This window comes from Chiloscyllium plagiosum, chromosome 9 (assembly GCF_004010195.1).
Source record: "Chiloscyllium plagiosum isolate BGI_BamShark_2017 chromosome 9, ASM401019v2, whole genome shotgun sequence".
Lineage (NCBI taxonomy): Eukaryota > Metazoa > Chordata > Chondrichthyes > Orectolobiformes > Hemiscylliidae > Chiloscyllium > Chiloscyllium plagiosum.
In genome coordinates this window covers 75,655,086-75,677,705 of record NC_057718.1, presented here as the reverse complement: position 1 = coordinate 75,677,705, position 22,620 = coordinate 75,655,086, and the positions used below count along the sequence as shown (strand labels likewise).

General features: G+C 40.2%; 1 protein-coding gene across 2 annotated transcripts in view; it reads right to left on the bottom strand.

Moving 5' to 3' along the window:
• Positions 1 to 7,095, bottom strand: part of LOC122552950 (interphotoreceptor matrix proteoglycan 1-like) — a 139,316-nt gene extending 132,221 nt beyond the window's left edge. Inside the window, exon 1 of one of the 2 annotated variants that reach the window (XM_043696237.1) lies at positions 6,619 to 7,095. In XM_043696237.1, the coding sequence (XP_043552172.1) occupies positions 6,619 to 6,700 (82 nt within the window). In that variant the 5' untranslated portion in view covers positions 6,701 to 7,095. The remainder of the gene's footprint in view (positions 1 to 6,618) is intronic. The other variant, XM_043696238.1, reaches the window with a different exon arrangement.
• Between the last annotated feature and the right edge of the window lie 15,525 nt (positions 7,096 to 22,620).

Genomic DNA, 22,620 nt, shown 5'->3' with positions numbered 1-22,620 from the left:
AGAACTAGAGGGCATAGGTTTAGGGTGAGAGGGGAAAGATATAAAAGAGACCTAAGGGACAACTTTTTCACGCAGAGGGTGGTATGTGTATAGAATGAGCTGCCAGGGGAAGTGGTGGAGGCTGGTACAATTGCAACACTTAAGAGGCATTTGGATGGGTATATGAATAGGAAGGGTTTGGAGGGATATGGGCCGGGTGCTGGCAGGTGGGACTAGATTGGGTTGGGATATCTGGTCGGCATGGNNNNTACAATTGCAACATTTAAAAGGCATCTGAATGGGCATATGAATAGAAAGGGTTTGGAGGGATATGGGCCGGGTGCTGGCAGGTGGGACTAGATTGGGTTGGGATATCTGGTCGGCATGGTTGGGTTGGACCGAAGGGTCTGTTTCCATGCTGTACATCTCTATGACTCTATAACTATGACAGCGAAGTTGAACATTACTTTCTAAAGCTTTTACACAGGTTATGTAATGTGTCAGCTATAGCTCAGTTGTAGTACTCAATGCCTGTAAATCATAGGTTATGAGTGAACGTCTTCTTCTAGAGACTTCTATACATAGTCTGGTTGTCACTGCCAGAACAGTCCAGTCAGCCACTTAGGTGGGCACTGGTAGGCCTTTCCATCCTATTGTAGCACCAGCACAGGTAACTGTCCCCAATGCATTCACCTGGTGTAATGGTTGGAGTTGAGTGAGGGCATATGGGGTTTGGTGGGTCACTGGCGAGGTCAAGCAGCTCGAATAAAAGGGCAGGGATGTGATTCTCAATAGGGTCCTTGTTTCCTGATGCCTGGTTCCTTGATCAGGCACTGAATGTATTTGAACAAGAGATTTTCCCCAAGAACCTGAAGGCAAATTTGATGGTTGGTTTCTCAGTTTTCCGGTGTTGCAACTTCCTGCTGCTGATTGATTGGTGGCTGGATGTAATCCTTGTTAAATGTCCATTTAAGGGCATCATTTGACATCAGAATGGGAAAGCAGTCCTTAAACCTTCCTTTCCTAGACTTAATTCGACCAGAGGCAGGAAGACGATAGAGTTCCAATCCATGATTAAATGCTTCTCTCTCCTGCCTCAAACTCACCTTGGCAAAGACCACTGACTTCTGCCATGAATATAGATTGGTTTTACAACCTCACAACATCCCAAAATGTGTCACATTTCAGAGTTTAGGTTAGGATTTGCTATGCAGGCAGATTCAAAGTGAGATTAGAAACTTACAGTGTGTGTATCTTAGTTTTCTTCAAACATTGAGCAAGAAAGTGGTTTACAAAATGAGGAGCAATTAAACGTCTCCAGCTCAGAAAAAGCAATGGAATGCATTGGAGGGAAGTGAGTAAAAACTCAATTTGAAGGTGCATTTTTCAACTTTTTAAATTTTAAATTAAAGCCATGATTAATTAGACAGATATTCTAGAGAGGAAGGTTCTCAAAACCCTCCTGTAGCATTGTTCCCCCTAACATCCCACTCCTTCACCCCAGCTACCATCCAAATGCCTTAAAGGAGGCTCCATTCAGCAGCTACATTGTTCCCTGACTCCTCTGGGGAACCTGGAGGCTCACTGGAAAATCCAATCTTAGGCCTTAATAGGGCTTTAGCAAAATCGATTGGCTATATACTGCCTGCTGCTGGGTGGCCCTATCTTACCCACTCACTAATAGCCTCTGGACAGGTTATTATTGGGAAAGTGGTAAACCAGTAAGTAGTTTGAGTTTATACTTTTGTTCCTACTCCCATCAGAGCCATGAAGTTCAACCATAATTACATTGGAATGAGAGAAATTGTCTGATTCCCAGGGTTGGCGAATGATGGATGAATAAAAGTCTAGATGTCACAGGCTAATAATTTAGTTAGAACATTTTGAACAAATTAGAACAGCAAGTAACAGAAAGTGTGTCAATTTCTATCTTGTAGATTCTGGACATTTCAAAATCTTACCGCAGGTTTCAGTTATTTTATATAAAAATATTTTTTTATAAAAACACTTTGTTCATTCTATTATCTTATGTTGGAAGAGAGGATAATCAGAGTTTTCTTTTTGTCAAAATTATCAATTATGTGCAACAAATTATCAGAGGTTTAGCTATAAACAAGAATCTATCCAGCTCTATGGAGACAGCAGCTGTCCTGCCTTCTGAACCATGATTATTTATGCATAATCAAGTCTCGCTAAAACCATTAGAGAAACTAATGCAATAAGCCTCTATTTTGTCAACAAGCATCACATCAACTGTGTTCTGCAAGCAATTAGTCAAGATAAATTAATATCATTTACCAAGTCCAACAGAAAGCCATTGTTTTACTCCATAATGAAGTAAAGTGAGCAACATTCACAGGTTTGACAGAATAAATCATGTTTAACTGAAACAAAAATAAGTAGCACAGAATTATTTACAGTCGCCAAACAAGAAGTAGCTCCAACAAAATATCAGGGACCAGTTATAGTGCAAATTTTACGTCAACATAAATTGGAAGTGCTTGTAACAATAAAATATTAACTTTGGAATGTTTTTCTTTATTTAGATGCAGTTTGTGACTCCACCATTGCAGGCAATCTCATGCTATCTGTACTTCATGTGGAATATAGGTACTGGTGAAAGCCATTCAATCGCTCCAGGGTGTTTTGCTGTTTATGGCCGATGTGTATCTATAGTCTGTATATCTACTTGGTGACAAATTCCTCAAATCCTTTCCTAATAAAAGATATTTCAGCCACAATCTTGAAAGTCTCAATTGATCTGGACGCATCAACTTTTTGGGGAAAAATATTCTCAAAATACATGCACCTTTGTGTGAATAAATTTTGCTGCTATCAACTCTGAACAGTGTAGCTCTAACATTTGGTTTACGACCTCTTGTTCTGTACTCCTCCCCCCCATAGGAAGTGGTTTCTCTCTATTCACTGTAATAAATTATCTCAGGCTCTCAAAAACAGTGCCTGATGACAAAGCAAATTGGAAAGAAGACCATTCATTGACAGCTCAGATACGTACACTGAGAAAAATGTGTACAAATTCTGGAAGGACCTGAATTTACCAGTCAACAATTAAAAAGTGATCACAGTTAAAAATCTAAGACCTTAAAGGCTCTCGGTACTTTCAAACTGTATAAGCTTTATTCTTTCAGTCTGTACAAAGAACTCCCTTTTTAATTTATTATCTCTGTGTTTGATCTTATAATTTTCTTATTGTTTCTGTATTGGTAGATAATAAAATTTGTCTTTCTTTCCCTCAAGAAAACTTCAATGATTTACCTGGATAGCATGCAAACCAATACTTTTCACTGTGTCTCAATACCTGTGACACTAATAAATGCAAGTCAAGTCAAATAAAATCATTTTGATTTTCTTAATTGCTTATTTAACGGAAATGGGGTTCCCAACTGTTAAAAGAAATAAAGATATTTGTTATGACTGACAAAGACAGGAGCCAAATAAACAGAGCCAAGAAGGTGGCAGATTTTGAGGAAATCTGCAAATTAAGTATCCTTCTCATCTTAAAGATCACCACATTGGGGCACAGCCCTTCAGGAAGGGCTGAAGAAGGGCTCATGCCCGCAACGTCGATTCTCCTGCTCCTTGGATGCTGCCTGACCTGCTGCGCTTTTCTAGTAACACATTTTCAGTCCTATTCTGCTTAATAGCATTCTTTTATTTTCCCCAGTTCCTGTGTAATATGTTGAGGCACTTACTGTTTTGTTTTGAATTCCAGAGGTTTGTGACAGTGAATTCCTTTGAAATTAAGGCAACATTTGACAAAATACTGTGTCAAGATACTTAACCAACAATTACCTATCCACTGGCACTCAGTTCGGGTTCTACCAAGCTAACTCCTCATCTAATTTTTGACTTGTTCCAAACAGGGATAAAGAAGCTGAACTCAATATGTGAGGTCAGAGTGACTGCCTTGACATCAAGGTAGCATTTGACAGAGTGTGGCATCAAAGAACCTTAGCAAAACTGGAGTCAATGAGAATCAAGAGGAATGCTCCCCATCTGCTAAAGCAAAGAAGATGACTCTGATTGTTGGAGGTCATTCGTCTTACTGGGACATCACTGTAGGAGCTCCTCACGGTAATGCTCTAGCCCAAACATCTTTACCAATGACCTGGCTTCCATAGTAAGGGTGCTGTTCATATATGACTGTACAATTTTAAGCATCATTTGTTGCTCCTCAGATATTGAATCAATCTGTTTCCATTAAGGAACAAGACATGGACAACAGGCTTGGACTAATCAGTGGCAGTTATTATACAGACCGCTGAACTGCCAGACAATGACCATTTGGGCAAAAGAGAATCTATCAATCTATCCTTAATAATTAACTGCATTATCATTGCTGAATCTTTCACTCTTAACATCCATTGCATGACCATTGACCAGAAACGTAACTGCATCAGCCATATAAATAATTTGGCTCCAAAAGCAGGCAAGAAGGTATGAATTCTGTGGTGAATAACTCATCTCCTGACTCCCCAATATCTGTCCTCCAACTGCAATGCATAAATCAGGAGTGTGATGAAATGTTCTCCATATGCCTGGACAGGTGCAGTTCCAACAACAGTCAACAAGCTCAACACGTCCAGGACAAAGTAAAGCCTTAATTAGCACTCCATCCAGCACCTTCAACAATGCACAGTGTCCTCCATTTACAAGATGCACTGTAGCAGCACACCAAAGCTGCAATCTCTACCATTTAGAATGTCAAGTGCAGCAGATGCAAAGGAACACCACCATCATCTCCAAGTTCCCCTTCAAGCCACATATCTTCCTGACTTGGAAATATATTGAGTTCCTTCACTGTCACTGGGTCAAAATCTTGGAACTTCCTTCCTAACAGCCCTGTAAAGTGTATGTACCTTGCATGTACTGCATTGGCTAAAGAAGGCAATGCAATACAATGTTTTCAAGGGCAATTAAATATGGGCAATAAATACTGGTCAAGAAAATGACACGTGCATCCTATGAATTAGTTAAAAAATAGAAAAAGAAACATCCTTGCAATTACTTAATGGACTATAAACATCACTCACAACTGGCAGCAGTAAGAATTCCAGATACAAAACAGCGAAATGAAGCAGCTTGTTGGAGCACCTGTGAGTACCATTGTCCACTTCACATCTAGAACTTCTCATCTTAGCTGTGCTGCTGTGGGAAGGCTGTCCAGGCAAAGGATTTAAACTCAAAGGAAGAATTAAGACCGTAGGAATTGCTAAAAAAAAATGCCAACTATCTTCATCTATTTTCGCTTTCTGTCATTCAGTTAGGTAGACAGTACAACAATAAATAATTCTAGCATAAATATATATCAATTAGTTTATAACAGACTCAGCTTTGAGATGAGGAAAATCCTGATGGTGATAATAGGTAAGTTCTAGAAATTGTAGGTCCAATTACCTGTTTCTCCCAATATCTCCCATACCCATGGTAATTTCTGAAGGCAACTACCTAACTTGCATTTGGATAAATTAATATGGATTCTACCACCTCCCCAGGCAACATTGTTCTTTGAAATATTTACTGGAGCAGACTGCCTCATACTGTGCACCAGAAGATGTTTTTACTGCACCATTCAGATCAAATTGATTTTACTGTGTAAATTGCTGTAAGTTTGAGCTGATAATAACAAGACAAAGGCAACTAAAGCACTGAGACTCCACACCTTTAATTATTCACTTTCTGCCAAGCAGAGATTAGTGGGCAATCAGCAACAATTATCACATGAAAACATGCACATGCTGTTAATTATTAAATTCATTTTCTAAGGTAAGTTAGTGCAATACTGCAGCAATTTAGATAGATAGAGATAGAGATGTACAGTATGGAAACAGACCCTCCAGTCCAACTTGTCCATGCTGACCAGATATCCTAGATAAATGTAGTTCCATTTAGCAGCATTTGGCCCACATTCATCTAAACTCTTCCTATTTATATACCCATCCAGATGCCTTTTAAATGTTATAATTGTACCAGTCTCCGCCACTTCCTCTGGCAGCTGATTCCATACATTCATCACCCTTTGTGTGAAAAGTTGCCCCTTAGGTCCCTTTAAAATCTTTCCCCTCTACCCTAAACCTATGCCCCCTTGTTCATGCAATTCATGTTGGGGCTAATCACAGGATAATGCATTTGCAAAGCCAGTCATGGAATAAAGTAAATCTTCCAGCATCTTGTGGTGAATTACATTTCACTGGATTTCTCCTCCTCACTAACTTGTGGAGAATTCACATATTAATAATAGTGTGCATTGCTCATTTTCCATGAAATCATAGCCCATTGTTTCCACAGATTAGTTGAGAATTTATCTCATTTGAATGCAAGTTTCTGTTGTCCTGGTCTAGTTTTCTTCAGGTGAAGTAGTTGTTCATGGTCCAAAGAATGTATATACCTCTCTTTCAGCAAGTGAAATAAGGGCTAAAAGGGTATTGGGAAGGAAATTGCATATTGTAGCTCCTGGAGACTTTAGACAAAAGAAGAGAAAATTCTTATACCGTTATAATGCTTCCTAACTCCTTTAAGTCACGCTATAAATAGAATACTGATCTTTCTTAAGTCATCGTCCATTGAAATATTTTGTACAATAGAATTAGCAAATCCAACATTTCATAATCAACTTACCTTTGTTCCCATTAATTTGGTGTGTTGCAAAAATGATAAAAAGTATTAATTCAATTTGCAAATGCATGCTTAATAAATGCATTTACTTATGCTGGATCCTTCACTTTCAGTAACGGAGCCTCTGATTCTTGGTAGTTTTAGATCTGGTGATGTTATTTCAATAGAAATTTCCAAAACATTTGTTGAAGGGGAAAATAATTGCAGCTGCAGGTCTCTGTCAACAGGATCAGAATGGCTCACACCAAACGACTTCCAAAGTAAGTAGTAGCTGAATCTCTTAAGGTTGGGTGGAGATGTGGATGGGATGGACTAAGCAATCTTCCTCCCTTCAAAATTGCCCTTGCCAAACTCAAGAAGGCCAATTTGGGATAAATCGTTCCTGAGCTCACAATTACAACAGGGTGACGAAAATGACAACGTGAAAATGAAGCACTCTCTGTTCAGGAAATAATCTGATCCTGACGATCAGTTGTAAATCTCTTTTACACGTCAGCTAGTGGGACCCTGCTCATCTTATTAGCAGCATTTGCCAGAGGCAGCTTTTAGTTCCCAGCTACTTCAATTTCCGAATCGCTCCCAATTACAGATTCAACTGAGCAACTCAAAATGCTTCAGACTTCTTGTGTTTTAGAACTTGTGGCAGAGAGTGCACTAGAGCCAGATCCCAGTTCTTCAGATGTTAACTGATCTTCTTTGATATTTGGGTACTTCAGTTAGATTTATTCACAGTGGCAGTTCAAAGTGATGGTTACCAGAAAGCGGTTACTCCATTCATAACAAGCCACTGATGCTGGCTTGTTTGTCTGTAGTTTTTATCTGAACTGATAAAGTGGGACATTTATTCCAGTCTCTTTACCTTGTCTTTATATAAATCAAGGTACTGTGTTACATTTAACAAAATGCATAGAAGACCTGATAATTTAGTGGGTGAGTGAACAATACTCTGTGGCACTGTATAACACACATCAGGAGGAGCAAAATTGGGTCTTTTGTTTGTGCTTGGTTAATTGATATCACCCAGGGCAACAGCGAAACACTGTGATTTTCTCAAGCATGGAGGGATGAGCTAAAAATAACATCAAGATATTACACAAAATACACAGCGTGGTAAAGAGAGATTTGCATTTATATAGTACCTTTTATGATGTCAGGACACCTTGAGTTACTTGATAGCCAATGAAATGCATTTGAAGCATAATCAGTTAGAGCATGAGAAACATAGCAACCATTTTCTGCAGAAGTAGGTCCCACAAACACGAGTCTGATTGTGGTTAGAAAATGTGTTTTAGCGAAGTGGGCTGAGGAAAAATATTGGCTGGAACATTTGGAAATTCCCCTTGCTCTTCTTGAAAATAGTGCCATGAAATCTTTTAATTTACCCAAGAGGATTGATGGGACAAATTTGATTTGGACTTCTGCTTCTAACTCCTGAGTTAATGGAGGATTGATAATTCCCTCCACATTGTGGAAAAGCTTATCATTTTGCAGCTGTATTCAAGGACTGCTACTAAATGCAGGATTGTTCCCTGACATGAATCACAATTCACAAAGACCTGAGGATAAAACTGGAGAAACAAAGATAAATGAAGAGAATTAATGACTGCTTCTTAGAACATACTGACAGTGAGAAGCTCTGATTAATGTGTTACACATCAAGATGTATGTATTTGATTAGCATGTACCTAATGGTGTAATCAAGAGAGGAAGTAATCTGTGAATGTGCTGTGATACTACTTCATTTATTGGTTAATTAAATATTGGGAAAAATCTTATAGGGGTCTGAATGACACGATCTATGATGAGATTTGAGGCAGAATTGCATGTGAAGTCCAACAAAGGCTGTCTTGAAATCGATAGCAACTTTAAAATACCAGCAACAAATACAATGGCTTGCCATCCTGGATCCTGAAGAAAATGTTAACCGTTTGGCTGAGGCTTGGCTTTGTTTTTGGGTTTTGCTGTGGGCTGACTGAGAGACCCTCTGTTCAGGATATGGCCTGAGTGAGGCTGTGCAATTGCCTTCAGTCAAGCTGTGCTCCCCAAGCTCAGTCGGACTTGCAAAGATGTCCATTCCATTGGAATACCCTGTACCTCATATGCTCCACTTGCTGCATTTTTCATTGATAAAGCCAGTTGTAGTGCCTGTTGAATTCCAGTTGGATTTCAACCAGTAGGTATTTTTGCATGGTTGCATCATTGATCTTGAACACCAAATGGCTTCTCAGCATCACATTAAGGTTTAAACCAAAGTCACTTGCTTCTGCGAGTCATCTTAACCTTGTTAAAAATCCTGATATGGATTCCCCTCGTCATTAAATTGCTGAGTAAAACTGATGGTATCTCAGTATTAGAGGAGGCTTCAGGTTGTAATATTTCTTGACTAAACCTGAGGGAAAGTTAGGCTCCTAATAACCAAAAAAGCTATGGGTTCACAAGCTGTCAGGAGAATTATTTGTTGCTTTTCAACTGCTCCAATGCCATTTGTTAGGAAAGAATAATGCATTCTTTCCACACATTGGGCTCAGTCTTTAACTGCAAGATCGATTGTGTCAAGTTTCCCAAAAAATAGCATTATGCCAGAAATGCTTACTCCAACGCAAAGATTGTTGCGAGCAAATTTCTTCAGGTGCATGCTTTTCTCTTGCCACTGCTGAACTGTCATAAAGATGAACAAATAGAAAGAGAGCTGCTTTGTCATCTTTGAAGAAGTTCAAAGTCCTGGGTCTTGTGGAAGGACATACAGACTGGTAAAGTTTTGTAAACAAAAGTATTCTTAATGTGATAGATGTGATTTGCTGTAGAGTATAGAATCTCATGTTTCTGTTTTTTTGTATACAGAAGTACTTAGGGATGAGAAATTCTTGTTTTTCCAAATGATCTGCATTTTAATTGTGATCGTTGTATATCTTTTGTAGCTTCCAAAGTTATAGTAGAGCAAAATAAGTTTAATCCCTCAAGGGCAAGTTGCAAATCCATTCATAATTTTCTTCTTATACTTTCCTTGCCTCATCTCCAGAATGCATTGCCTTATAGTAAACTGAGTTAGTACTAAAATCATCCATTGAGATCAAGGATGACTTTCTTGCAGTCCGGTTTGATCCATTCTGAGGTGGTTGATAAATCTAATTTACAATTAGTAGATTTGGTTACACATGGGGCAGGTGGTGTTTCAAGAACTCAGTAGATCAGGAATTTTGAAGTTGTATCCTCTATATTCAATACCTCAGTTTCCTGTCTAGACGCTGATGATGAAGTTTCTGTGATTATACCTCATTTATTTGTCAGTCAGCAGCATGGAACTCCAATGAGTTGGCAGGTATTTTTGACCTCTGCAGCAATGCTTTGAGGGTACCTCTAAAGCATTCCTGTTGTCCTGCTGGAAGTCTCATGCTGTACCTGACTTCTGAATAGACAGCTGCTTCATATGTCTGGTATTGAATGGCATGTCCTCCCAGTGAAGCTAGTTTCAAGTGATTAGTACCTTGACATGCGATACGTTGGCTTAGCAAAGAATGCTGCAGTTGGGACCACCTTTTCTGCAGTTGGATGTTAGAAGGTGTTATATATGAAGACATTGCTGATAGTGTGTCTGTAGTATTTGGAGCTACCCACTGTTGTCCAAATCTCTGATACATATAGGAGTGTGGGAATTGCTGTTCCCTGATAAACTATCACCTTGCTCAAATTCTCTTATTCCCCAATCAGCTGGCTGATTAGAAGTGAGAGTGAATTTTGTTTTTTTGTTTGCCCTTGTTGAGAGGTGCATCTCAGCATACAGAAAATGCCTGCATTATCCAGGATCATCTTGATCTTAATTGATAGGATAAGGTGGTGTGTTGTTGTTCAGAAGGAGGATATGCCGAAAACATTGAAAAACAAAAGGATAGATAAGTTGCCTGGGCCAGATGGGATATACCTAAGTTTACTACATGAAGTGAGGGAAGAGATTGCTGAGCCTTTGGCGATGATCTTTGCAGTGTCACTCCTATTCGTGAGTAATGTCCTGTGCATAATACAAAACTTAGGTTTGTGGTTTTCCCTGAACTATTGTTGCTCCTGCTGAACAGGAACTAACCAACTGCAATTCCAAGTACCTTTGAGCATGATGCAAAATGTGCTGGAATCATGGGCTTGTGCCTGACAGTTGTTGCTCTCCTCTCTTAATTTCCTTTGCTTATATATAATCCAGCAGATGATATTGCATTGTTACCTGTATTACATGCACTAACTGAAATGAACCAGAATTGCACACAATATTCCAAATTGGCCTAACCAATGTCCTGTACAAAACCTCCCAACTCTTGTACTCAATACTCTGACCAATAAAGGAAAGCATACCAAAAGCCGCCTTCACTATCCTATCTACCTGCAACTCCACTTTCAAGGAGATATAATCCAGCAGATGATATTGCTTGTTAACTGTATTACATGCACTAACTGAAATGAACCAGATTTGCACACAATATTCCAACACTGGCCTAACCAATGTCCTGTACAGCTGCAACAGAACCTCCCAACTCTTGTACTCAATACTCTGACCAATAAAGGAAAGCATACCAAAAGCCGCCTTCACTATCCTATCTACCTGCAACTCGCCTTGCTGAAGTCCATATAGATCACATCTACCGCTCTGCCCTCATCAATCTTCTTTGTTACTTCCTCAAAAAACTCAATCAAGTTTGTGAGACATGATTTCCCATGCACAAAACTATGTTGACTATCCTTAATCAGTGCTTGCCTTCCAAATACATGTACATCCTGTCCCTCAGGATTCCCTCCAACAACTTGCCTACCACTGATGTCAGGCCCACCAGTCTATAGATCCCTGACTTTGTAATATGCATTTTGCAAGATGTCACCATCTATTTCCCTACAGTCTATATCTTCCATATCCTTTTCCACAGTAAATACTGATGCAAAATACTCATTTAGTATTTCCCTCATTTTAATAGGCTGGGGCTGTATTCCCTGGAGCGTCAGAGGCTGAGGGGTTACCTTATAGAGGTATACAAAATTATGAGGGGCGTGGATAGGGTAAATAGGCAAAGTCTTTTCCCTGGGGTCAGGGAGTCCAGAACTAGAGAACATAGATTTAGGGTGAGAGGGGAAAGATGCAAAAGAGACGTACGGGGCAACTTTTTCACACAGTGTCGTACGTGTATGGAATGAGCTGCCAGAGGCTGTGGTGGAGGCTGGTACAATTGCAACATTTAGAAGGCATTTGGATGGGTATATGAATAGGAAGGGTTTGGAGGGATATGGGCCGGGTGCTGGCAGGTGGAACTAGATTGGGATGTGATATCTGGTCGGCATGGATGGGTTGGACCGAAGGGTCTGTTTCCATGCTGTACATCTCTATGACTCTATAACTGTGTGGCCAATTGGGCCTAACTCCACAGATGCCAATATGCCATCATTAAGTCACCCTCTATTTACATGTGGAGAGTCTTGACACTGATAAGTTCCCTCAGAGCCAGATCTCAGAGTAAACAGAACCTCTGATACTCCTGTTTATATCTGTCAGCCAGAGCTCCCTGATTAAATTTAGAAGCAGGCTAATCGGCCCATTAAGTCCACACTGACCTTCCGAAGAGCATCCTATCCAGACCCAGATCCCTTACCCTCCCGCTGTAATCCTGCATTTCTCAAGGCAAATCCACCTAGCCTGCACATCCTTGGACACAAGGAACAATTTAGCATGGCCAATCCATCCTATCCTGCACATCTTTGGATTGTGGGAGGAGCACCCAGACATAGGGAGAATGTGCAAATTCCACACAGACAGTTGCTTGAGGCTGGAATCAAACCCAGGTCCCTGGTGCTGTGAGAGAGCAGTGCTAACAACTGAGCCATCATGCCGCACATCTGATTGGACCAGATTAACAGCCCCAATCAGGGAACCCATTTTCAATGAGGTCCACCTGGCTGACTGTTATGAAGATGTGGGTGTACTGTATCTTTAAGTGAGTTAAAAACTTGTAGAACTACCTGACAGCACCAAGTGTTCTGAACAAGATATAATGTAACATGTGGTCCAGTAGCAAGTGTAGCTGTTTGCCTGGAAATGACAAAACAGATTCGAATTAGGCCAATCAGTTTAAATTATACCCCCCCCCAAAAATCTAAACTTCAAACAAGTTTGAATTGAGTATATTGATGATCTTAAAAGCCAATGACACAATCTGATATTTTGGGGGCATAAAACCGGGGAAAATTGAACAGTTGGAGGAGAACTCCCCTTTAGAATGAAGAATGCACCCGCCACATTCCAAAGATTTATGAAAAGAGTTGTGGCTGGGTTAACAAACTGTGCAGTTTGTTTGGATGAAGTAGTCATCTATAGTAAGTCTTGGAAAGATCACACGGTACAGTTGGTAAAGCTCTTTGTATGACTATGAGAAGCAAAATTGGTGATAAACTTAAATAAAACTGAATTTGCAAAAACAGAGGTGACCTTCTTGGGACATAACATCGGTCATGGAAGCTTGACCCCACGACCAACCTCGAAGAAAGAGATGCTTCAATTCTTAAGATTCAATGGATTCTATTGGAAGTTTATTTCAAGCTTCAACAGTGTAGTGGAACTGTTAACCGATTTGCTGAAGAAGAACACAAAGGTTCGGTGGACAGAGCCATGCCAGGAGGCATTCAACCATTTGAAAGCAATATTAACCACCAAACCAGTTTTAACCACACCAAACTTTTCAAAACTGTTTAAAGTCACCATCGACACTAGTGACATAGGAGTTGGAGCTATATTCCTACAGGAAAATGAGGATGGGATTGAACTGCCAGTTGGTCACTTTTCAAAGAAGATTAACATTCACCAAAAGAAATATTCCATGATTGAAAAGGAACTATTAAGTTTGATACTGGCCTTACAAGATTTTGATGTGTATGTCACTGAACAATGTGTCGGAGACGGTTGTGTACACAGATCACAATCTGCTTACATTCTTGGAACGCTCTAAAGACAAGAATATGAGACTATTTTATTGGAGTCTAATATTACAGACTGTTACTTTAAAAATTGTATACGTTGTGGGTCATAAGAATGTAATCGCGAATGCTTTATCACAGATTTAACTGATAAAGTTTAGATGAGATTTGTATTTATTTAATGGGAAGAAGTTAAGGTGATCTTATATTAAAGTTATCTACATGTTAGGGTAATGTGTTAAAAAAAAGAAAAAATGAAGCCATCTTAACATTATGATGGTTCATTTTTTCTTAAGGGGGAGGAATAAAGGTGTAGGTGTATTCTACCTTTAAGGGAGTTATAAGCTAGCAGAACTACCTGACAGCACCAAGTGTTCTGGGCAAGATATAATGTAACATGTGGTCCAGTAGCTAGTGTAGCTGGGTGCCTGGAAATGACAAAACAGATTTGAAATAGGCCAATCAGTTTAAAGTATACCCCCAAAAAATACCAACCTCCAATTAAGTTTGAATTTAGTATGTTGACAATCTTAAAGGCCAATGACACAATCCAACTCTTTGGTGGTATATGACTGGGAAAAATTGAACAGTTGGAGGAGAACTGCCAAACCAGTGAAGGCTGCAGACTGCCCAGAGAATAGTTCTCTTAAAGGTACGTGTATCAATCAGTGACCTTTGAAGCAGAAATCCTGAAGAAGAAGAAAAGAAGTTTCGACATCTGGCTGGTTTTGAAATTTGAATCTTTTTCCAGTAGATCTTAATCGGGGGTTTTATTGGACTAGTATTATAGAAGGGAAAGTAAAAGATAGATTAGAGGCAGGAGTTGTAAATTGTTGTTAGTTAATTATTCTCTGTTATACTTTAAGAAATAAAGTTGTTACTTTTACTTTAACTAGTTCTTGGCCACTCAAATTTTAACAGATTACCACACGGGATAAATCTTTTCAGCGTTGCTGGTTTAAATTAAGTAGGAGGGTTTACCCCAGGTCGTAGCACTGACCTCATTACAATCAGTACAAGCTTGCTCCAATATTTATGCCTTTACCAAGCAGTGAGGCAAAGTTCTCACCAGGCCATAGAGAATGCCAATTAAGGGGGATTATAGCTTGCTAAAAGCCTCACTAAAGCTACAATTTGCTTCATTAACATTCAGTTTCCTATCATAATGTGCCAAGCATGCTAGACATCAAGAATCCTTCACATGGAAGTCAGAGTGGGTGCCCGGTGAATGCAGCTTGCTGCTGGCTGCAAGCTGTGCCCCATGTTGGTCAGCACCAAACAGCATCTCAGGGCATTACCCATGGCACATGAGCATTGGCATCCAACATGTCGACCCCTCATAATCCTGAGAGCATTTCTCTGATCCATTTGCAGGACCCTTAGGAAGCATATTGCAGGATGCACCCGAAGTGAAAGGACACTTTGCGGGCAAGGACAGGCACCCAGCTTACTCGTTCAATCAGGCTGCATCTCAGAGCTACCAATATATGTGGCACGTACCTGAGAAGTCACTGTATCCTTGCCTTGCCTTGCGATGCCATGGCTTTTAGGTTGTTGGTTCTTTACCCAGAGCAAAGTCTATCACTACTGCTGTACTGAAATGTTCTATTCCACAGATATAGGGTGATTGCTTGTCATTAGGATCTATCCGGGTTGGGGAGAGATATGATGCTTTGCTGTACAGCACACCAAAACATCAAACTAACATCTACAGCATGTATAATGCTTGTAAGTAGAATATGTCAAACTACAAAATTAGAGAGGGCAATGATCATTCCTACAGGGCCATCATAAGCATTCAGGGGAGTTGCAATTGTGAACTGGGGAGCTGCAAACAAAATAGTCAGAGGTCTAGTCAGTCATGTTTAGGAACTGTTTGTCAAAGTCAGTTGGATGTCCAGGGCAAATACATTTCTGGCTGTTGATCGTTAGGGAGAGTGCAATTGGCCTGCAGGTTGGGGTGTGGAGGTGGGGGGAATCACTGCCAAAAGGAGAGAGGAAGTTATGATTGTGGGGAAAAGCAGAGGTATGTGCAGATATGGGGACAGAGACAGTGACAAGAGGGAATCTCAAGGTGCATGGAAAAGTAAGATGAACAGCATCAGAGGACATGGTAGTCTACAGAAGTTGGGGTTATTGGCAGTGACCATCTATGTAGTCTCTACAGGGGAGGCTAGGTGGAGGGTGGCATGAATACAGTATAATACTCAGGGGCAGGGAGGACAGTTGGGGACAATGTTCAATGTAGTAGATTTCAGTGTGAGGGAATGGAAACCTGTTGTCGAGGTAGTGGAAAATGGTACATGGAGGCTCTGGGAGGTGATCAGATGGACCCCAATGCTTACAATATTCACTGCAAACTATATTCCCTACCATTACTTGATGGTGTCTAGATGTGAAATGCAACAGAAAAATGGCTTATCCGATACCCAGGGTGCATGGAGCAAGAGTTAGTTTGATGGGTGAAAGTGCAGGATTTATGTCTGCTGACCATCAGGGCAAGAAAATGATGCATACACTTACAAACTCCATCTCCATTTCATTTCCAATCATTTTTTTGCCCATTTGCAACACATGGGGAGTGAACGTGCTAAGACTTCAAATACTAGTCAAGAGTGTTCGGTTCCATACCATTGATGCTTGCAATAATACCATCTTAATGAAGCAGAATTTAGCAGCAATGGTTTAAAAAGAGGAAATTGCTGGCCAAAAATGTCCCATCACTTCTGAAATTCTAACAGTATTGTGGGAAGAGGGGACCATCACTTCAGCATATGTCATGTCAGTACAACTTGATGGTATTAGGCAAGAATATTCAAAAGCTGATTGAGGGTAGATGTTCGCAGGTAAAGGGACGGCTGGAAAATTGAACGCCTTCAGAAATGAGATAATGAGAGTCCAGAGAAAGTATATTCCTGCTAAGATGAAAGAAAAGGCTGGTAGGCATAGGGAATGCTGGATAACTAAAGAAACTAAGGGTTTGGTTAAGAAAAAGAAGGAAGCATATGTCAGGTATGGACAGGATAGATCGAGTGAATCCTTAGAAGAGTATAAAGGCAGTAGGAGTATACTTAAGAGAGAAATCAGGAGGGCAAAAAGGGGACATGAGGTAGCTTTGGCAAATAGAGTTAAGGTGAATCCAAAGGGTTTTTGCAAATACATTAAGGACAAAAGGGTAACGAGGCAGAGAATAGGGCCCCTCAAAGATCAGCAAGACAGTCTTTGTGTGGAGCCACAGGAGATGGGGGAGATATTAACTGAGTATTTTGCATCAGTATTTACTGTGAAAAAGGACATGGAAGATGTAGAATGTAGGGAAATAGATGGCGGTATCTTGAAAACTGTCCATATTACAGAGGAGGAAGTGCTGGATGTCTTGAAATGCATAAAAGTGGATGAATCCCCAGGACCTGATCAGGTGTACCCAAGAACTCTGTGGGAAGCTCAGGAATTGATTGCTGGGCCTTTTACTGAGATATTTGTATCATCGATAGTCACAGGTGAGGTGCCGGAAGACTGGAGGTTGGCTAACGTGGTGCGTGTATGGGAAATCATGACTTACAAACTTGATTAAGTTTTTTGAAGAAGTAAAGAAGAGGATTGATGAGGGCAGAGTGGTAAATGTGATCTATATGGACTTCAGTAAGGTGCTCGACAAGGTTCCACATGGGAGACTGATTAGCAAGGTTAGATCTCACGGAATACAGGGAGAACTAGCCATTTGCATACAGAACTGGCTCAAAGGTAGAGGGTGGTGGCAGAGGGTTGTTTTTCAGACTGGAGGCCTGTGACCAGTGGAGTGCCGCAAGGATTGGTGCTGGGTCCACTACTTTTTGTCATTTATGTAAATGGTTTGGATGTGAGTATAAGAGATACAGTGAGTAAGTGTGCAGATGACACCAAAATTGTAGGTGGAGTGGACAGCGAAGAAGGTTACCTCAGATTACAACGGGATCTTGATCAGATGGGCCAATGGGCTGAGAAGTGGCAATTGGAGTTTAATTTAGATAAATGTGAGGCGCTGCATTTTGGGAAAGCAAATCTTAGCATGACTTATATACTTAATGTTAAGGTCCTAGGGCATGTTGCTGAACAAAAAGATCTTGGAGGGCAGGTTCATAGCTCCTTGAAAGTGGAGTTGCAGGTAGATAGGATAGTGAAGAAGGTGTTTGGTACGCTTTCCTATATTGGTCAGAGTATTGAGTATAGGAGTTGGAAGGTCATGTTGTGGCTGTGCAGGACATTGGTTAGGCCACTGTTGGAATATTGCATGCAATTCTGGTCTTCTTCCTATCGGAAAGATATTATGAAACTTGAAAGGGTTCAGAAAAGATTTACAAGGATGCTGCCAGGGTTGCAGGATTTGAGCTATAGGGAGAGGTTGAATAGGCTGGGGCTGTTTTCCCTGAAGCACCAGAGGCTGAGGGATACCCTTATAGAGGCTTATAAAATCATGAGGGGCATGGATAGGATAAATAGATAAAGTCTCTTCCCTGGGATGGGGGAGCCCAGAACTAGAGGGCATAGGTTTAGGGTGAGAGGGGAAAGATATAAAAGAGACTAAAAGGGCAACATTTTCATGCAGAAGGTGCTACGTGTATGGAATGAGCTGCCAGAGGAAGTGGTGGAGGCTAGACAATTGCAACATTTAAAAGTCATCTGGATGGGTATATGTATAGGAAGGGTTTGGAGGGATATTGGCCTGGTGCTAGCAGGTGGGACTAGATTGAGTTGGGATATCTGGTCGGCATGGACCAAAGGGTCTGTTTCTGCGCTGTACATCTCTATGACTATGACTATAACTAAGGACTCATACGAGCAATGAATACTTGAAGAATTAATATGGATCGAGGGTGGGAAAGGGATGGTATGCAGCAGCCACACCGTTTGATGTCGTGTGCTGGTCACTCAGCTGGAATCTATAAGGCCACCCATCAACCTCCAACCATGTACATGCTCTGACCATGGTTCTGCAACTTGGACTAGTGGGCTCTCCAGTACAGTCCAGACAGAATGTGTCACATATCCTCACATATGGTGCTTTGCACAGTTGGAACAGGCAGTGAGGCGATGTGATAGATATTAAGGAACTGTGGGAACAGGAGCATTCTTCTTTTAAGGACGAAGAGGACAATGGAGATGAGAAGGCCCTCATTGTGCATGACAGAGCTTTGGACACTCCAGGACCTGACTGACATCCAGTTCCATTGGGTCAGAGCTGGGTGCAGCAGACTATCATTGAAACGTAAAATAGTTGTTGGTCATGTCACCAGCATTTGGTTTGCATTTTGGGAGCAATACTGCAGCCTCCCTACATATTTCCCTTATGTTAGGCTTTGCTGGATGTAAATACAATCTCATTTTCGGATTGCTTGTCTGTGTATGATAATATTCCCCTACTGGACAATGACACGTTATGGGACTTCAGTAGGACAGAGCAGCAGTGAGGCTGTAAGGGAGGCTGTTTGGGTGGGATGTAGCAAAGGACAGGTCAACTCCGTCGCCTAGTAGTTAAAAAACAAGTATGGTGTGAGGGTGTGGTTCTATTTGTGAAGGAGCATCATCCATGCTAGTTATGGTTTTGTGGCTGAAAGGCAATACCAGATTGCTGATGTTAATCCAGATATACAGTGGCCTTTTAAAGATGACAATGGTGCCAGGAATACCAATCTTTCAGTGGTTATCCATTAAGTGGCAAGTTGTTTCAGAACTGTTGCATGGTAAGATGTGGGCCATATTGAATGAGAGAGCCACTATGGGGTGGTGGTAGTAGGTAGTTAATGAGGTGTGTTGAGCAAAATATAATGGGAAATCTTGCTAGGCCATGTGACAAGAAACCTCTCCAAACAACTCAGAAATTAGCCAAAACATTCAGCCTTTAATCTTACCCAAATAAATATATAGAGAATCAAAAAATAAATATCAAGGGGAATAACTAGAAAATACTCCCTTTCGAGCTTATAAGTAGACTCTGCTGAACGTATCTATTAATAAGTCTTGGAACTTAGCTAAGCATTCATAATGATGCTATCTGGTAATTGTAAAAATAGAGACCGATTACCAGACAACTTTTTTTCCAAAAACAAAAACAGAAATTGCTGGTAAAGCTAAGCAGGTCTGGCAGCATCTGTGGACAAAGATCAGAGTTCTACCCTCAGAGAGTAAACTCTGACTTCTCTCCATAGAGAAAGCTGGCAGACCTGCTGAGCTTTTCCAGTAACTTCTGTTTTTGTTTCTGATTTATAGTATCCACAGTTCTTTCAGTTTATATTGTTTTCCCAGAGTAAAGTCTTTGATTAAGTGGATTCTTCCTGACTGAAGGAACTACTTTGTTAGTTATTTGTTACATTCTCTTGCAAATCATAGAATATAGCATTAAAGCTTTTGGTTCATCACTTGAAATATGTATTCCTCATTACCAGCAAACTTTCACTGTTCAAGTATTTATCTAATTTTCTCTTCAGTGTTACTGGTGAATCTATTTCTACTGTCATTTTAGGAAGTATACTTCAGATCATAAAAAGTGCACTGTAATTTTCATAATTCTCTGCCTTTGGTTACCAAGCAACCTGCCAGCAAAATGGTTTTGCCTTGTCTACCCTCTTACAACCTATCAGCATTTTGAATCTGTCCCTTTTAACCATCTCTGCTTTAAAGAGAACAAACCAAATTTCACAATCGTAGACCCCAATCCCTGCAAGTGGTTATGTTGGAACGAATGAGATGAAAGAAGATAAATGTCATCCAATGTCATTGCCCAATGTCAACGTTATGTGAATCTCTGAAAGTATAATAGCCATGGTCTAATGGAATGCAGACTACGTTCAAAGGGCCAAAATGCTTCTACTTGTCTTTATGTTCCTATTGGCTTCAGAATTCTTTGGAATGTCTTGAAGGCATCAAATACAATGTATCAACATTTTCCTTTCCTCTTTTCCTCTCTCTTTCATGTACTCTCCTTTACTTCTCTTACTATCACTGAATGTCTCAACTTATCAGTACAATTATGGATAGAATTTTTATTTAAAATTATACAACTGCAGTAGAAGGGATGGCAGTGAACTAGAAACATAATCACTGCAGCAGTGAGCTTACCTGTGGCTGCTTAACTCACAGTCTGTGGTGAACTGAAAGTAGAAGTTACCATAACTTGAGAGGACCTTGGGTTACCCTCTCATTTGAGAAAGACAACTGGTGTGGAATTAACATAGGAGTCACCATGCTCCACATTGAGGATCGATCATGAGAAGATGGGAGCCTTCAAGGTGACCTCAGTTGGTATAGGAATTGAACCCACGTTGTTGGCAATGCTTTGTGGAGCCCTCAAGGAATAGTGCACACCAAGAGAAAGCAGTATTACATGACTAATGTGCACCTTGTCTACGCACAGACACACAAACTTTCCTATAGCTGTAAAAATAGGCAGGGTTATGAACAATGAACTTTATAAATTGGCAATGTTTTGAAATATGCCTTTAACTCAGAGTTGAACACACAATTCCAGATGAACATCTCAGATCTGAAATATGCCAGTTTAATCATGGTATCATCAGAAATAAACTCACACAGAAGACCATTGAAATGTAATTAACTTTGACCTGGAAGCAGTAAAGGGAAAGAAAAGCAATAATTAATTTGACACCTCTGGGTACTCTGTAATTATTTTTAACAACGTGTGAAATTCACTTTTAAGAATTTGATCTTTTAAAGACATTAATTAGAGTGCATGAGCAATTAGAAATGTTGGTCATTTGACCTATAGTTTCCTGACCAGGAACTATTACCAATAGAAAAGATGCTAATACATAGAATCCATGTGCCCACAGAATACAGCAAAGCAGACATCTACAAAAAGAAAAGAGGGCAGAAAACAAGAAAGGATGCACATGCAAAATCTGTTTTATCTGAAAGCTGCTGTGGAGACTCGGTTTGAAGTTGAAATTGGGACTATGCAGGTTCTGTAGACTGCTTATCAACACAATGAGGTAGTCTCTATTGTTTCTGTAATTCCATGTGTAAGTTCTAATCCACTTTGTGATTTTATTGTTAATGTATATGTTTATACTGATTCTGACTTGTTCACAAGAAGTGAGATATTGTCCAATTCTTTGTTCATTCAGGGTTGGTTAGTAAATTTGGTTATATTGGTCTACAGTTCCCAAGTTCATTGGAATTTTCTAGGGTTTGAATTAACAAGATTTCCCATTTACATTTTCCAGTTCAGTGAAAAGTCAATATGACTAGTTTTAAAGCTTAGGCATTTGTGGAAAGAGAAGATTTTTCTGATGGTGCTTTGTAACAGTTAACAAATATAGACTCAATGAAGCATGTATAGAATAATTAAAGATTGACTTTCATACAAGAACATTTGGATCCCTTCATACATTTCCCTATATATCACCATTTATAAAATACTCCGCATTTCTGTTTTTCATACTGAGAAGGCAAGAAGTCTGAAGAGTTGGTTAGTACCCAAGGCTCAAAGAGGAAAGGAAAGTTGTATTAGTGATAGAGTAACAACTAATCAGAATGAAACAATAAATCCAAGATAGATTGACTTAGAACAAGCAGAAATTATCAACAGAGAAAATAGATAGCAAGTTGAGAAAACTCAAAATAGTAGCAAAGAAATATAGAAGCCAGAACGAGGAGTAGGATATTTGGCCTTGAGACTGGTCCACCATTTAATCTGATCTTGACTGATCCTCTCTCTCACCACCACATTGCTTTCTCCCCACACCCTGTGATACATTTAATATCAAAAAATATATCTACTCCTTCCTTGAATATATTGAGTGACTTGGGATCTCCATAGCTTTCTGTGATAGATAATTCCAGAGGTTTACTAATTTTAGATTAGATTAGATTACTTACAGTGTGGAAACTGACCCGCCGAAACGCAACCCACCCAGACCCATTCCCCTACACCTAACACCACGGACAATTTAGCATGGCCAATTCACCTGACCTGCACATTTTTGGACTGTGGGAGGAAACCGGAGCACCCGGAGGAAACCCACGCAGACACGGGGAGAATGTGCAAACTCCACACAGTCAGTCGCC